The 18,966-nt window shown below is 25.5% G+C and overlaps 2 protein-coding genes across 2 annotated transcripts; both read left to right on the top strand.

Moving 5' to 3' along the window:
• The first annotated feature begins 5,554 nt into the window (after positions 1-5,554).
• LOC124823918 (transcription factor bHLH95-like) lies at positions 5,555-6,747 on the top strand. Its single transcript, XM_047296245.2, has 3 exons — positions 5,555-5,830; positions 5,925-6,359; positions 6,640-6,747. The coding sequence occupies exons 1-3, from the start codon at positions 5,555-5,557 to the stop codon at positions 6,730-6,732; spliced, it is 804 nt and encodes a 267-aa protein (XP_047152201.2). The 3' UTR covers positions 6,733-6,747.
• Positions 6,748-9,712: 2,965 nt separating this feature from the next.
• On the top strand, positions 9,713-16,340 carry LOC124823917 (transcription factor bHLH95-like). Its single transcript, XM_047296244.2, has 3 exons — positions 9,713-9,982; positions 15,201-15,560; positions 16,260-16,340. The coding sequence occupies exons 1-3, from the start codon at positions 9,713-9,715 to the stop codon at positions 16,338-16,340; spliced, it is 711 nt and encodes a 236-aa protein (XP_047152200.2).
• The last annotated feature ends 2,626 nt before the right edge of the window (positions 16,341-18,966 follow it).

Below are 18,966 nucleotides of genomic sequence, written 5' to 3'. Positions count from 1 at the left end.
AGGTTTGCACTCACTTATATACTTTAAATTGACATTATCTCTAGTCGATGTGGAACTTCTAGCATCATTAATGTTAGTAATTTGGGTTTATATATATATATATATATATATATATATATATATATATATATATATAATCATTAAATGAGTTACGGTTATTATATTTTATTATCCAATTATAAAGTGATCTAATTAGGTAAATGTGGCTAACGACATATATGTCATGAAAGGATTATTGTGTAAAGACCATAAGCAATATTTTAATTGGTTAAGGGACAAAATTGAAATATTGAAACTTAAGAAAAGTAACCGACAGAGGTTATATAAAGGGTTATGGTCCTCCTTTGTGAGTTGCTTATATAAATTGTGTTTCTTTCTCTTCATCCTCATTAGAGGAGAAAATCAAGAGGGAATCTAAGGTACTCTCCAAAAGAAACATCAGAGATCAATCTATGTTGATTATTAATTATTCCAAATGACTAATGATTTAGTACACTTTCATTTTCTATTCTAAAGAGGATTGAAAACTGCTCTATTTTGTAAGGGTTTGTTACTCATTAATTATTAATTTGTGACTCATTATCTAACAATTAATATCAGAGAATGTTAGTTTATGATTAATTGGCATGAAACCTAATTTTGGTTTTCCTCAATTTTATGAAAAATTATGTATATGAAATTTGGGGTTTTTTAATTGATTAAAACTGTGCTTCATGAAGAGTATAAGTTCATGCAAGACAATAAGGTTTGGGAACTTGTCCCATTACTAGAAGGTATGAAGCCCATTGGTATTAAGTGAATATTTAAGACCATGAGGGATTTTAATGGTAATATGGAGAGGTATAAAGTTTTTCTCGTGGCAAGAGGGTTATACTCAAAAGGAATGAGTTTGTTATTTTAAAGAGACTTTCTCTCTAGTTTCATCGAAAGACTCTTTTAGAATAATAATGACTTTTGTTGCACATTATGATTAGGAGTTTCATCAAATGGATGTCAAGACAACGTTTCTTAATGGCAACATTGACGAGATAAATAATGCAACTAGAAAACTGTGTCAGGAGACCCAAAGTATACGGTTTGCAAACTAACAAAATCCATTTGTGGGCTAAAACATGTATCTCATCAATAATACCACAAATTTCATCAAGTTATTATCTCATTTGGTTTTGAGATGAATGTTGTTGTTGATTATCTGTATCACAAATTCAATTGGAGCAAGTTTATTTTCCTAGTTTTGTACGTTGATGACATACTTAAAGGTTTTAGCATGAAGGATAATAAATCAAAGGATTATCTAGTTGCTAAGGGAGAGGAGTTTAGTCTCAATCAATGCCCAAAAGGAAATTTAGAAATTCAAGAAATGTAGAAGATTCCATATGTTTCAACGGTAAGGAGTTTGATGTATATCCAAGTATCTATGTAATCGGATATAACATGCATAGTTGGGGTTTTAGGTAGATATTTAAGCAACTCAGGAATCAATCATTGAAAAGCAGTCAATAAAGTTATGAAGCTTTTTTAAGAGAACAAAGTTTTATAAGCTCACGTATATAAGGTTAAACCAGTTAGAGATCATTAAATATTCTAACACAATTTTGCAGGATGCCAAGATAGTTTAAGATCCACTTCAGGTTACAATTTCATGATAGTTGGTGGTATGATTTCTTGGCCAAAAACAAATTCTTACGAATTTATCCACTATGGTTGTACAATTTGTAGCATTCTATAAGGCATCAAATCAAGGTATATGGTTGATTTTTATCATAGGACTGCGTATTATGAAAGGAATTGAAATACCACTTAGGTTATAATGTGACAACAAATAAATTGTTAAAGAAAGGGTACATAGTGAATGGATTTCCATAGAACACTTAGGGAAAAATTCATTGACGGTATACCCTTTTAATAAGGCTCTTACACCCAAGGTCTTTCATGAGCATATTGCTCAAATGGGTGTTTTATTAGTTTAAGGAATCTTTGATTCAGTAGGAGTTAGTCATTTTTGTGTGTTTCTGTTCTATGTTTGGTTTTCATGTATGCATACATTCTTATGGACACTTTTTTAGTTTAATAAATATATGGTTTATTAATTAGAAATTGCACTCTACATATTAAGGTTATTGCATTGATCTCATTGAGATAAAGTAAACACCATTTGAAAATAGGCGTAATTTTCATATTATATATTTCACGATGAATCCATGTCATTTGGTTCTGTTAGCATTAGTGATCATTGTCAGGTTTGATTACAATTGATACAATGAAAACTGCTTTGGTTCTACTTATGGATATAATTAATATAGAATATCTTTTGGATATACTTAAGACATATAATGACAATTTTGAGCAGATAAAGTCTAACACATTTATATGAATTTATATGGATATATATATATATATATATATATATATATATGTGTGTGTGTGTGTATATATGTAATATACACACATATATATATATATACATATATACACATATATATATATATATATATATATATGTGTATATATACATATAGACACACACACACACATATATATATATATATATATATATATATATATATATATATATATATATATATATATATATATATATAACAAATCATTAAATAGGATCATTATATTTTATTAATCAATTATAAAGGAATATAATTAGGTAAATGTAATTAAGGATATATATGTCATGAAATGATTATTGTGTAGAGACCATAAGCAATATTTTAATTTGTTCGGAGATCAAATTGAAATATTAAAACTTAAGAAAAGTACACTCATATTAATCTTGTTTCTTTCTCTTCATCTCTATCAGAGAAGAAAATCAAAAGGGAATCTAAGATAGTCTACAAAAAAAGGAAGATCAAATACTAGGTTGATTATTAATTATTTTCAATGATCAATTCTTCTATGCTTTTAGTTTTTTGCTCTAAAAAAATTGAGAATTGCTCTATTTTTTATGAATTTATTTCTTGTTAATTATTGATCTATAATACATAATCTAACAATTAAAGTATTATTTAAAAGTACATGTTCAAGAATTTGGATTCAAAATTATGAAAATATAAAGACTTATATGATTATAAGTAAATAGAGCCATTATATTTTTCGGAGATAATCATGTTTGATGTGTAAAATATTTTGTCTTACTGAACTAAATAAGTACATAATATAAAACATTAAAAACTAGTTTATAAAAATTTGTATCCGCTTGACATACTGCCAAACCAAAGCGTTTTATTACTTATAAGATAAACAAGATGATAATTAGAGTTAAATATATTTTTCAATCTCAAATTATCAAATAATTATATTGTATCGTTTAAATCGAATTATAAAAGGTTTAGTATATGCACGCACTTCATGAATCATGAAAATTATGTACAACATTTTCTTTAGCAAATGATATATATATATATATATATATATATATATATATATATATATATATATATATATATTATTAAAATCATATAATACATCCTAATTAACTGTATATAAAAATTATATTATAGTTCATTACGTAATTTTATGTGCTATATATAAAATACTATTTATATATAAATAATATAAATAGTATTTTATATATAAATATATAAAATTACATAATTAACTATAATATAATTTTTATATACCGTTAATTAGGATGTATTATATGATTTTAATAAAATTTAATAACAAAATATTTTATAATTTATGGAACACAATTTTTTATAATAATTTGGTAATAAAAATAATATTTAACTCTTATAACTATAAAATAGTTTAAATCTATATTTATTAATTTGATGGTATGAGATTGAGTTAAATTTAATTGTTTTTATAATATCAAAGTTTATTTTAATAGTATTTCTTAGATATAGGGTTTTATGGCTTAATATGAAACTCTCTAAGTAGAATGTAAATATTATTATCTTATAAACTTATTTCTAAAGTTGAATTGCTCTTAAATAAAATTTTCAATATGATGTTAAAATTTATCTTAATAAAATTTATTCGAACCCTTATATCTTCTATTATGACATCTTGATTATGATTTGTGAAGTTAGATTCTCACGGACAATATATAAATAAAATACGAATATTAGTTACTAAACTAATAGTTTTATGATATTGAATTAAAATTAAAGTTCACAATTCAATATTTTATTTTATTTAATGTTTATATATGAGTTACTCACATAATGGCAACAAACTGCATCAAAATCATGATTACTTTTTAAAAATAACGTTAGCATCTTTTTCTCTAATCAGGAAAGTTAAGATTGTATTCATTACCTAATACGTAAATTTCTGTCCAAAAACACCATCATTTGCACTTGCAGATAAGAACAAAATTTGTTACAGGAGATATTATTTAATCATTGAAAGATAATATAAATAATTTGTTAAATAAAGTTGATCAGTTTAGATTTTCTAAAGTAACGCAAATAAGAAGCACTAAAATATATATATATATATATATATATATATATATATATATATATATATATATATATATATATATATATATAAACAAGTACAGATGTGAATATCTTAATTCAAAAGAGATTGTTATTTAACTCCTAAAATGTGAGTTTCAATATATTTTTTTATATCTGTGAACTGGATATGTATTATTAATAGGTCAGAACTAATGTTTAAACTATACATAAATCATTCAGTTAAAAACGCGTGCCATTATCATTTATTGATACAAATATTTATCATATAAAAGCTGTAAAGCTCATTAATTATTTACTTTTTTAGAAAGAAGAATTTAATGGGATGCATATTTATTAGGATTTGAACGCACTAAAGATCATAAACATGTTTCTTCACTATTTATCAAAACCAATAAATGTTTTTTTACTAAACTTTTTTATTAAAAATCAATTGTTCACAATAAAACCTGTAATTTTAATGAAAATTATGAAACCATTTTTTTAACATTTAAGTGATTTTTATTATGTGCGTATATAAAAATTAGTATATTTGAGATAAGAGTTTTGAGAAAAATGTCTTTTGCTATCATAAATGTTAATCTTTCGAAAATTACCATTATAAGTAAATGAAAAAGCACCTAAATGAAAAACAAAATATCCAATAAAGAAAAAATAATTTATAACCTCTTTACACCTAAAAGATAAATTGTTATTGGCTTCATTGACGCCAAAGTTTATTTACATCTCTCAATAATAGATATAATATAATTTATTAAAATTGCATTTATATCAGCAAAAATTAAATTACACACACACACACACACACATATATATATATATATATATATATATATATTAAAGAATGAAATAAATTAAATGAAAGTGTTTCTAAAATCATGGTAATTAACATATCTAACAGGAGCCTGAGGTATAGTATTTTAGCATAATTATGATGTTAATATATTTGTTGTGAAGCAAAGTAACTGCATTGTGTTATGGTTAATCATCATCATTCATATCTCTCTTGCATCTTCAGCTGTAAGCTCTCTCTCTCACTTGTATATAAACGTGTCTTCTCCATTCTTCTGCTTATCAAATCTGCTCTTAATTTTTTTCTTCTCTCTCAATCTGTCATGCTCTTCATGTCAGAAGATCAAAGTTTGTTGCATGATACGAACTTATTGTGGGAAAAAACGAATTCACAAAAGCAGAAGAATGAAAAGGTCGAAGGTCTCATGAATAAGAAGCGAAATCGAGAGCTCAACAAAGTTAGCAGTGCAGAAGGAAATGCTGAAAAGAGTCGCGAATCTGATCACGAAATGCATATATGGACTGAGAGAGAAAGGAGAAAGAAAATGAAAAACATGTTCGCTAGTCTTCATGCATTGCTTCCCCATCTTCCTTCTAAGGTCAAATATTTTCAATCGGATTCGTTTTCATTCTTAGGTTACTTCGTTTCCCTCTTTCTCTAAGGTGCTTCGGTGTTCGATCATGATTTTGCAGGCGGATAAATCAACGGTCGTGGATGAAGCAGTGAGCTACATCAAAAATCTTGAGACAACCCTGGAAAAGCTTGAGAAGCAGAAAGAAGAAAGGGTCCGATGTGGGCCCACGTTTTGGAATGAGTCATCACCGTCCATGTTCACTGCTCGGGGACTTTCTTCTAATTACGGCTTTTCGAACGCGATTATGGGAACTTCTTCAAACGCACTTTTATTCCCTGCACAGCAGCAGCCCGTAGCTTTTGATAAAACGTGGGCCTCTTCAAACATGGTCTTGAATGTTTGTGGAGATGAGGCCCAATTCTGCATTTGCGCGGCCCATAAACCAGGTCTCGTGTCCACCATAGTTTTTGTGCTTGATAAATACAAGATAGAGCTTGTATATGCCCACATTTCGTGCCTTGGGAATGGAAATGCAATCATGATTCAAGCTCACGTAAGTTTCAAACTCTTATGCACTTTTCATTTATTATTTCTGTAGAAAACTAAACGTTTATAATTATTCACACGCAATTTCCAAATTATTAAAAATGATTTTTTTTTAAATTTATTAATTACTGTAGCTTTAATAAAAAAAAAAAAGAGTCACGCATTCACACATTTACTTTAAAAGAATTCAACATTTTTCTTATACTTCTTTTTTCTAATACACAAGCATTCTATATTAACATGAAATTAGGGTTACTTTAACTTATATGAAGTTTTTGATGATTCAGGGAAAACGAGCTTCACATCAGTTCCTGGATGCAAATTCAGTGGAAGAAATTTACAGGCAAGCTGCCGGAGAGATTCTTCTATGGATCGCTTAAACCTTTGGATCGAAACACTTATATTATTATTATTATTATTATTATTATTATTATTATTATTATTATTATTATTATTATTATGTATTATTATTATTATTATTATTATTATTATCTGTTTATGTAATTACTACTTTTTCTTAAAACTAAGTGGGATTTTGTGGCTTAACTTCAGCTATTATGAATATATGTTCAAATATTGTTGTTTAAGGTTTAAACTACATATATATGTTTATTATCCAAAATCAATGAATAAAATATTTAAATTTATTTTCAACGTTTGTAATTGTGATTTTGTAATTAATATGTAGTCCTAAAAAGTAGTATTAATTTTAGATCTTCATATTTGTTTTAGTCCTACGAAGACTTAGAAGATAATTAAGTCAAAATAAAGATATATCATTCATGATATAAGTACATAAAACTTAAGACAAATAAAGTTTGTACTCACATTAAAAACAAACATAGATTAAAAGGAACTTTTCAATTCGTTTAAAGTATATAATCGTGGAGTTAATGGTTATGAATAGTATAAAATGTTTTATATTATCCATCGATGAAAAAATATTGATGGTATGATTCTAAAGTAATTTTTGTAAAACAAAACTTTTTATACATTTTTTCCATCAGATTGGACTATTATGTAGAATTGTTTTATTTTGTTAGCACATAGTCTATTTTCTCAAAATCGTGAATCCAAAGTAGAATTGTCAATATTTTAGGTTATAAAAGTAGTTTATTTTGGTTTTAATTATCATTAACGATCTTGCTTAGTTAAAGGAAGTGTTGGAACAAAAAATTGTATAAAAATGTCATACCCATCAAAGCTATATTTTAAGAAAAAAAGTTTATTAAATTTGTATCTTGGTCTATATTAATAATTTATTAACGTAGTTGAATGCTACTACTCCCCTTTGCAAAACAAAAGAAGTTAACTTATTCCTAAACATTTTTTTCACAACAAGTTAACTTATTAAAGTTTTCAAAGCAAGTTAACAAAAGAAAAAACTATTTTTTCTAACATAGTCTAGCTTTTGGAACTATTTTGGAATTTTTGTCTTAAGGACCATTTGTGAGTGTTTCACATTTTTATGGATGCATTTGGTGAATAATGCTTTCTATAAGGATGGTTTTTTTTGCATATTGAATTACAATGAAGTTAAAACAGGAAAGCTTTTATAAAAAAATATTTCTTATATTCAAATAAATAAATATATTTTTACCTTTTAAATATATAATATAACTAATAATTTTATAACATAATAAAACTAATATTGTAAGGTGGATTTAATACGTATGAATAGTTTTTGTGTAGATTTCATTGTGCAAATATTTTTAGTTCCTTCGCTGAAATTTATGGAAACAGTTACATTGTGATTTGTAAGTGAAAACACAATTAAATTAAACTACATATATAATAAATTATATTGTCAAAATAACAAATATTTTGAAGTATTTTTGTATACATAATTAATTATGAGTCAGAATAACGTAACTCGTAATAAATTAGGAGTGATGTTATATTATTATAATAATAAATAATTACAAAAATGTTATTAAAAATAATAAATAAAGTTTTTAATGAAAAATAAAATTATTTGATCTTTTATCGTTTTATATTTTCTTTTAATTTATTTAAAGAATCTCTCTTTTCACTTTTTTTCCCTCTCTCGCATTCTTTCCTATCATTGAAACTTTAATGTTGTGTTTTTAAATAAAACAGTATTTTTTATATTAACTTTCGTGTCTTTTTTTACAAGAAATTTCAATAATTTTAAATAATTAAAATATATAGTATTTGGATTACTTATAATTAAAATTTTTTTCATCTTTTAAATATTTTATTTAGATGAAATAATTAAAATATCTTAAATTTTAATTCTTTTAATTGGATAAAACAATTTAATTTCTATTTTAACGAAAACTTAATTGTTTTACTGAATTCAAGTTGGATATCTTAACCTTAGGTTTAGAGAAATTTATTTTAACTTTCAGTTTGGATTAATTTCTAAATATTTAATATAAATTAATTAGGCTCAAATTTCGATACGTATTGATTTGGCTCGATCTAATTAATGCTAAATAGTTTTTGTTCTTAATAAATTTAATTATAATTTAGTTTTAAAAATTTTCAAAACTAAACAACTTGTTTTGTCTACTATATAAATACATCCAAATAACGTTAAAGTATTAAATACATCCAAATAAATATAGATTATAATAAAAAAGGAGAACAAAAATAATTTTTATTGTTTTTATCATATATCTTTATGGACAATAAAGAAAAGTTTTTCTTGTAAAGAGGTTAAAGACTTAATACGATGCTGATAAAAAAGAAAAAAAAACTTAATATTGAGAAGAAAACAGAAAGATAAAGAAAATTCAATACATTTTATATGCCCAATATAAGAATTTTGATCAAAATAATTGTTAACATCATAATTGTTAAAGCTTTCAAATTTATTATCGGGTAGGATTTAGACAAAAAAATATTGAAAAAAAGTGGAAAGGAAAGAAGAAAAAAATTCAGAATTACATGTAAAATGATTTTTTTTTATTGCTACTCCTCTATCTTAATAATATGAGCAAAATATTTGAAGTTTCAAAATGATGAGAAATGTGATAAAATGTATTAAATATATTCATAGTATTAAAAAAACTATATTTTTGAAGAATGAAATAAATGAAGCCAAACCTAAGAAGCAAGTGGGTCAATATGTGGTGGGATATGAGGATAGATTGAAGTACACAACATTAAACTATATATTTAATGTATTTAATATAATTCAACGTAACGCCATGTTCTTACGAATGTATTTTGGGTTGTTCTTAGTAATTTTGACATTTATATTTTGTCTTTGTACCTTGGCAAACTTAGCCACCTTAGTATAAATAAACCATTCTTCAATCTTTCTCCCTAACCTCAAACTCCTCATTTCTTTCTCTCCACACTTTCTAGCCACAAAATCAGCTTTTATTTCTTATGGATTTCTTATTGGAAAATCATACAGATACTTCTTCTAGTTCTAATCGTTCCAGTGAAATTAAAACAAACCAAAACCTTGTTGTGAATACGATGTCGAATGATGATGTTGTTGATGAAAATGAGAAGAAAATTCTTACTAGTGGTGAAGAGTCCTACGATCCGGAAACTAATAATGAAATGCATCTATCCATCGAAAGAGGCCGAAGAAAGAAAATGAAAGAAATGTTCGATGATCTTAGTGCTTTACTTCCGCAACTTCCTTCAAAGGTATATATTTCATTACTCAAGGTTTTAAATATTTAATAATTTTATTTTTATCAACAAAAAAATGTACCTTAAAAAAGTGAAAAAAATCCCTTTCTTGAAAAAAAAAAGTAATCTCTTGTTACATTCTTACATGAGTGTTTCATCCTACACCTCCAAGATCTCATCCTGCACCTCCAAAAATTTCACTTTTAACCTTCTGGCATCTTATCCTGCACCTCCAACTTTTTCAAAACTTTATTTTTAACTTTAATAAATATTTTCCATTTTTTTCTTTTTTATTAAAAACAATCTTCACTATCTTAATAATAATTTAATTTAATTTAATTTAAAATTTAAATATTATTTAAAATAACTTTATATTTTAATAATTATTAAAATATAATTTATATTATAATAATAGTTATATTAAAAACATTAAAATAAAATAAAAATAATAATAATAATAATAAATAATAATAATAAATTGGATTTAATATATTGAAATATATTAAATTATAATGAAATATTAAAATAAATTAAATAATTATTAAATTTTAAATAAAAATGAAAATTTTAAAAACTTATTTATATATTAAAATTTATAAAATATGTTAATACTTTTGTTTTTTATTTAAAATTTAATAAATATTAAACTTAAATAAAAATTATAATATTACTTATTATATTTTTATATTTTAATAATTAATAAATATAATTTATATTTTTAAAATAATTTTATAAGAAAATTGAAAAATAATAACTAAAATAAGAATAAAAATGAAAATAAAAATAATACTTAAAATTATATTTAATATATTTAAATATATTAAATTATATTAAAATATTAAATTAATTTTAATAATTATTAAAATTTTAAAAAAACAAAATTTTGAAAAATTAGTTAATCGGATATAGATATCGGATGAGTTAAGAATCGGATATCCATATCCGATAAAGAATAGTTTTTAAAATTTCATTTTGTATATAAATTTTAATAATTATTTAATTTAATTTAATATTTTAATATAATTTAATATTTTATTTAATATAATTTTATTTGTTATTTGATAAATAATAGTTTTAAAATTTTATTTATTATTTAAATTTTAATAATTATTTAATTTAATTTAATATTTTAATATAATTTAATATATTTGATATATTAAATATTTTATTTAGTATAATTTTATTTTTTTTTATTATTTTTATTTTAATTATTTTATTTTTATATTTTTAATATAACTATTATCATAATATCAATTATATTTTAATAATTATTAAAATATAAAATATATTAAATAATATTAGAATTTTAAATTTAATTATTATTAAGGTGGTGTAGAGTTTTTTAACGAGAAGAAGAATATAATAAAATAAAATATGTTTATTAAAATTAAAAATAAAATTTTTTATAAAGTTAAAGGTGTAGGATAATGATGAGATGTCAGAAGGCTAAAAGTGGAATTTTTGGAGGTGCAGATGAGATCTTGGAGGTGTAGGATGAAACACTCTTCTTACATAATCATTGATTGTAAGCCTAAACATATAATTAACATTATGGGCCTATCCTTCAAATTATTTAGTGTATTATTGCTCCCTATCTCCATATATTGAGATTATATGATATTCTTGTATTCATTATAATTATAAACATTCTATTGACAAAGTAAGAATAACTTAATACGAATACTATAAGAGCATTGAATAATACTCTTCTTTTATTGATTTCTAGGAATAATTTTTAAAGGAATACTACCTATGATGACGGTTAAATTAAATTATGACCATAACAAATAATTTGAACAGATCTTAAAAAAATAATTAATGCATATTTTCTCCGCAAAAGAGGCCGAATAAAGGGTACGCACAAATATATATTATATATATCAAACACGAGTCCTTATGTGGGGTTTGATAAAACACAATGGAGAGAAAACTAAAAGAGAAATATTTTATCGAAAATATAAAAACTTAGTTATTTTACAATAGAAAAATATATTTAAATATAAAAGAAAAATACAAGCAACAAAAAATCAAAACAAAAAAATCATAATAAAAGACTTAATAGAAAATTATAATAAAAAACGGAAAGAAGATATAAAATATTTATAACACCCGGTTTCAAGGTGGGTATGAAAATTATGAAGGCTTAACTTGAAAGTAGCATTTTTGAAATGTAGTAGGATGAAAGAATCTTGATATCTTGAGAAATTTGAAAATTTTGAAATTTGAGAATCTTGAAAATTTTGATATTCTCGAGAAATTTGAGAAACATCAGAACTTGAGAATCTTGAAAAAAATTGAACTTTGAAAAAAAAACAAGAATCTACAGTATTGATAACGAGAGTATTGATAATGAGAATCAATAATATTGAGAATGACAATATTTAATAACTGAGAAACTAAAGAAATTAAGAAACCAAAAAATCGAGAAATTGAAACCCGAGAAACTAGAGAACTAAGAAACTAGAGAATCGAGAAAATGGAGAGTCGAGAAATTAGAGAACTGAGAAACTGAGAATCAAGAAACTAGAGAAACCAAGAAACTAAAGAATTATTGATGTTTTTTTTAATTGCTTCAATCATCTAAAAGGTATTGATATGAGTGTTGTACAATATGTTGACTAAAAATAGTGGCAGAAGAAAAAGCATTTTGTGACTTTTATAGGAAGGCAGAAATAGCTTCATATTAGTTTTTAGAGAAACCAAAGAGAGCATGAATTTTGTCATTCTTCACGGCAAAAAGATCAATGGCAAAAGATCAATCAGTGTCAACCATACTAACAAAACTCAACCCTACAAAACTGGCTTGATTTGTAAGGTGATGAGAAGGAGAAGTAGAACTTGCCATGGGTGAAATAACAAAGAGAAGGTAAATGTGGAAGGTGTTTAATCTGATATCATGTGAGTGTTTGATAAAACCCAAAAGAGAAAAAACTTGAAAAGAAATATTTTATTGAAAGTATGAGAACTAAGTTATTTTACATAGAGAAATATGCATGAATATAAAGGGAAAATACAACCAATAGAAAATCATAACAGAAATATGAAAGAAGATATCAATTATATATCTAATACCTTATGTAACACTTTATGTGGCAAATACAATTTATTTTAATATTGATAGCATAATATCTCTTAACATCTCACGGTAGAAAGATCAATAGCAATAGATGAATCAGTGTCAACCATACTAGAAAACCCAACTCTACAGAACTGACGTGATTTGTAAGGTGATCATGAGGGGGAGTAGAACTTGTCATGGGTGAAACAACAACAAAGAGAAGGTAAATACGGAAGGTGTTTTATCTAATACCATGTGAGTGTTTAATAAAACACAAAGGAGAGAAAACTTGAAAAGAAATATTTTATGGAAAGTATGAGAACTTAGTTGTTTTACAATAGAGAAACATGCTTGAATATAAAGGAAAAATACAAGCAATAGAAAATCATAACAAAAAACCTAACAGAAAATCATAACAGAAAACCTAAAAGAAAATCATAATAGAAAGCTTAATAGAAAATCATAACAGAAATAAGTGTACAATATGTACATGCATTGAATGATCTATATGTTGATATAGTGTTAAAGCATGTTTCGTAAAATAAGTGTTTAGTGCAAGTCTGAGTTTTTTCAAGTAGTGACAATTGATATAATACATAACAGTTATGCCTTCTTTCACCAGACGTCTTTTTGTCAATATGTTGTTTAATCTTTTATATTTGACACGTCATAGTTTGTCTTATGAGCATTTAATAAAAATGTTTTGTTGTGCTCATTGACCAAATGCTATTCTTCTCTAAACAATATTTTGTTCATTATTGTTTGTTAAACCTTAAAACTTGAGATGTTTATTCTCTTTAGATATTCTTGTCTTAACACGTTTCGCTCAATACAAGTGTTTTAGTTCTCTTCAAAATTTAAAAACACAATCAGTGTATGATTACAAGTGCAAATTAAGGAACTCTCAAAGAGAGATCAATACAATACAATATAATTTGTGAAATTGTGATGTTCTTTTTGTTAGGTTGAAGAGCTTCAAATGATATAAACTTTGAGGTAGAGTAGAGTTAATGATATTTCTTGTATATTTTCTCTTTCTTTCTCTCATCTTCTCTCGTCTACTTTCACCTTCTTCAACTTCAACAACCTCAAGTTCTGTGAATCTTCTTTATATAACCCTTTTGAGAAATGACCATTGGACATAAAGTTGACTTCAGATAGACTTCATGGCCTTCTTTAAGTAACTGGTCAGACTCAAGTCTATGTTTTAGGGTGATAATGTTTTATCAGTGTTTTCTTTCTTGAGTAACTTATACAGTTTTCCAAATTTAAAGGCTTTTAGGAAACATTCCAATAATGTCCTTTTATCTCTCAACGTCTTTCTGTCCTTTGTGTTGCGCTTTTGTATAAAGCTTATTATTGACATTACCTGTAGAGACAACAAGAGCAAAGTATGCAATCAAAACACTTTTTTGTACACCATTAAATGTTTTAAATGTTAATGGTCATTTTGCACATTGCATGTTTAAAACATTTTGGAATATGTCAACATTGTTTGATAAGAACATTACTTGAAGGTAAAGTGTTTGATGTGTTATACTTAGATAATGTGATCTTTTAAGCTCTTGTATCACAAGGCCATCTAAGCTTAAGTATATCGGTTAGTAATGTTTAACAAAGCTTGAATTTCATACGCTTTATTATTTTGTTCAAGCGCTATGGTGATTAGACACTCTGTTAGGGGTTCTATAGTGTTTGACACTTTATATGTCTTATGTCTTGGACATGTTTGACATATCAGATAGTTATATATCTTTTGATAGCGTTTAACACATTGTACTAATATCCTAGAAAATTTGTTCGGTCAGATGCTTAGTGATTCAATGCATTTGGATATTAACTCTTAAACATCAGTGTATAGTTCAGCTTTTACATGAAATATGTTTCTATTACATCAGGTGTTGTTTGTGTTTAGACTGATTTTACTTCAAGTAATGTATTCTTTATAAATGTTCATCTTGTTCAATACTCTATATATATTGTTATAACTGATAGACAAATGTTTCATCGAGTATAAGTATTTAATGATCAGAAAACAGATAGAACTCTAAAGTGATAGTTTTTAATGTATTAAAAGAAAAGAGCCATTACTGTGTGTGTGTCCCACTTGAGGACAAGTGAGAAAGTTAAGGTTAGAATGTTATTCTGAGATGGTTCTGATATGCTACTTCTTAGGCTGATAAAGCAACCGTAGTGAACGAAGCAGTGGACTACATAAAAGTTCTGCAGGAAACTCTGGAAAAGCTAGAGAGAAAGAAAAAAGAAAGGGCACAACATGTTCTGAAACAAATTATGGGAACGAGTTCTGGTGCGGGTTCAGTGTCTGAGAAGCAGAAAGGTTTTGATAAAACTTGGGCTGCTTCAAACATGGTCCTGAACATTCGTGGAAATGAAGCTCAATTCTCTATTTGCTCAGTGCATAAGCCAGGACTCATGACCAACATTGCTTCTGTGCTTGAAAAGCACAACATAGAACTCATTTCTGCAACCATTTCGGCCAATGGAAATGGAAGTACATGCATGATTCAAGTCCATGTAAGTTTTAAACTTCATTCCCACCATACATCTATGTTTCTTATTCATAATTTCTCAATGCGTGTTTAAGGACTATGTTACGCCCCTAAATGCCTTTTCTTACGTTTAAAGTATGACTTTTTAAAATACCTATTTTCTTTTTTATATTTTAAAACACCATTTTTTAATTAAATAAGTCAATTTTATTCTGTTTATGTATCTCTCTACTTCTTATTTTAAATCTAGCAGTTTTATAATTTTTTAATAAGTAAATTTTGATTTTTTTCTTAAATAAGTGTTTTTTACTTATTTACTTCATAAACACTTATTTTAAATTTAAATAAATTAACTAAGATTGACTTGTTAAATAAACATAAAAGTAAAAATTAAAACAAATAAATTAAAAAACATAATACTTTCTATTTTATAAAATAAATATTTTTTAATAAAGTACACGAAACTTACCAAAATTTATATTTTCTATAAATTAAATATTACAATTAATATGAATTAAATATTACAATTACAAAAACACCAAGAGAGTAAATCGAGTTGATAATTGTGTCTAAAATGAAATTTAAATAAAAATATTTGAAAGAGATTTTACTAATTTATAAATAAATTATTTTTACTTTATGAAAATATGTGTTTCTTTTTTAAATCTTTTACTAACATATTCTTAGTTAAATTTATCAACTTATTGAATTGTTTATGGTACAGGGAAAACAAGCTTCGGATGCAAATTCAATGGAGGAAACTTACAGGAAAGCTGCTGAAGAAATTATGCCATGGATCTCTTAAAGTTTTGGATGATACAAACTTATAGTATCACATCATCTTACAAAACCTTTTATGCCTAAACTGGGATGGTTGGTTTCATATGTTTAGTTTTCTTCTGGTGCAGTGTGTGGTTCAAGCATGTGCAAACTCAACCTTTGTTAGTTAACAATCTTTATCATGAGTTTGTAGCCTTTTATGAGTGGGATACCATAAGAATCCATTCAACCGTATGAATTTAATTTGTTTATTCTTCAGCAATGTTAGTTGCTTTAAAATACCGAGAACTTAGTTATTGTATATTACTTAGTTTTATTTTAATAACTATTAAATTATTAATTATTAATGGTAATAAGTATTCATATTCACTTATAATTGATGAAGAGTAACAGATAAATTTGAATAAATTTGAGAATAAAATTTGTGTATTTCTTTTAAATGATTTAAAAGGGAAAGTACATGAGTTGAGATAAAATTTATAAAAATTTATGAAATACTTTATGGATAAAAAAATATTTTAATAGGTTAAAATATAATATTATTTTTTTCCCTTATATTTATTTTATTATTATATATATATATAATAAATATGAACACATTAACTTTTTTCCATAAAATAAACCAACCTAGAATTGGTTCCATCAAGTCATGGAATCGATTTTGGAATTGATTCCAACCTACCACAAAACCTTCTTCTCTCTTGCAAATCCATGGACATGTAGAGAACAAAACGCAACAATCCACCATCTACTATCTTTGCTTGCAAATTTCTTCTACATATCGAGATAGTATATCTTACACATCTCGCAAATCGTCGCTCACACTCATGCACAAATCCTCATATAAGAAGATGTAAATCACTTACCATTCCTTCTGCTATAACATTAAATACACAGAAGTGAACACAACTTAAATGTTTATTATATTTGAGTGTGATTGATTTATATGAAAATTCTAATGTGTATCTTTTTGTGATAATTGAAAGATACATTTATTAAGACAAGATCGTCTAGAGAATAAACCGTCTAACAATTTAAGTTTTGAAGTTTAACAAAAGCATTAAACGAAATATTGCTCTATATGAAAGATTTTTAAAGAAATAACATCTAAGAGAAAAATATTTTGGAACACCTTTATTAAACGAAAACATGCTTATAACAACATTTTCTAGACTATGTTGTCTAATGAACAATGCCTTGTAAACAACGTTTAATAAAAAGAAATGTCTTTCTTGATGAATCATCCAATAGATAATATGAGCAACAAACAATGCTTAACAAATAACATCTAAATGTTTAAACGAACAATGTCTTACAAGCAAGCGTTTTATGAATAAAAGTGTCTATCTCTTTCTTAACACTAAAGCTTAAAGTATGTTTCACTTAAAACAATGTTTACTCAAGCAAGCGTCTTATAAAATGAATCGCCTAAAGAATAATCGCTAAAGGCTATCAATTACAAACAACTTTTCTAATGCTTTACACCATCTAATGATCATATGTGTTGAATGCCTAATTAAACGATGCATTTATTAATGAGTTGACATATCATAAAATGTTTTTAACATGCTATATATCTTAACATTTATCAATATTCAAATATTTAATGCATGTAAGATAAAGTGTTTCGATGTTTGTACACCTTGATATTTGTACAAATCACAAAAACAGCAAGACTTGATCAAAATCACTGCACACAAGAAAAAGATGTTGAAATAAAGAATATTTGGAAATGTTTCCCTTGAAGACTTCTGCTCTGACATATCATACAAGCGACATTTTGCTAAAGCTAATAACAAAGCACCATACATTTGTAAAGTAGATTTAAGTCTGACTTCTCACCCAAAAGACTACCAACTCTACATGAAGTCAATCTCTCTATCTAACAATCATTTCTCAAAAAAAAAAAACTATAAATAAACAAAATCTTGAAGAAAAAAAAATATAATAAAAAGATCATTTGAATACTAAAATAAGCTTGATATTACTATGCTAAAAAATGTCTTATTCAAAACTTTCTAAAAAAAGAAACCTTAGCAATATCTAAGATTTCACGTATCAAAATATTATAAAAAAAGTTGTCAAACATATCGTTTTTTACTTAAATGAGCAATCCAAAATATGTCACCGAATACGAGAAACATGTACCAAACTAGTCATTCAGGAAAGAATATAAATAATTTTATTATAAATTATTTTAACAACAAAATAGAGAAGGGTAAAATGAGGCATTATGTATAGTTTGAAAGTGCAGGAAGAAAAACGTTGGTTGCATAAGGAAGTCCCCCAAATAATTTGGTCCGAATCTAAGTGAGCTACAGAGTAACCCAATTGAATTTAGTTGTCTGTCAAAACCACAAATAGACTCTCTGGCTAGTTGCCTTATTTATTAGTAGTCATGTAGAAGCATGAACTTTATCACCATAAGAGATGCAAGCTGTCCTCAATTTCACAAAACAAAAAAAAAAATAGTGGAACCAAATATAAATCAGAGTGTTACGTTAGATGAAAATAGGCTAGTGTATAGTATTATCAGGAAAAATGGTCACCATCATGGACACTCGTAGTCCTTGACAACAACAGTTCCACTCTTGGTCTCTGAACTGTAAACAGGAAGTGCACGATTGGAATCAGCCAACATTTTGTCAATG

The sequence above is a fragment of the Vigna umbellata genome, chromosome 7 (genome assembly GCF_029865625.1).
Source record: "Vigna umbellata cultivar VRB3 chromosome 7, Vumbellata_1.0, whole genome shotgun sequence".
Classification (NCBI taxonomy): Eukaryota; Viridiplantae; Streptophyta; class Magnoliopsida; order Fabales; family Fabaceae; genus Vigna; species Vigna umbellata.
Note: the sequence above shows the minus strand (reverse complement) of the source record. Positions and strands in the feature narration are given on the sequence as shown.

Coding starts and splice junctions, on each gene's coding strand:
- LOC124823918 (XM_047296245.2), top strand. CDS start 5,555: ATGCTCTTCATGTCAGAAGATCAAAGTTTGTTGCATGATACGAACTTA. Junction 5,831..5,924: donor TTCCCCATCTTCCTTCTAAG/GTCAAATATTTT, acceptor ATGATTTTGCAG/GCGGATAAATCAACGGTCGT. Junction 6,360..6,639: donor CAATCATGATTCAAGCTCAC/GTAAGTTTCAAA, acceptor TTGATGATTCAG/GGAAAACGAGCTTCACATCA.
- LOC124823917 (XM_047296244.2), top strand. CDS start 9,713: ATGGATTTCTTATTGGAAAATCATACAGATACTTCTTCTAGTTCTAAT. Junction 9,983..15,200: donor TTCCGCAACTTCCTTCAAAG/GTATATATTTCA, acceptor GCTACTTCTTAG/GCTGATAAAGCAACCGTAGT. Junction 15,561..16,259: donor CATGCATGATTCAAGTCCAT/GTAAGTTTTAAA, acceptor TTTATGGTACAG/GGAAAACAAGCTTCGGATGC.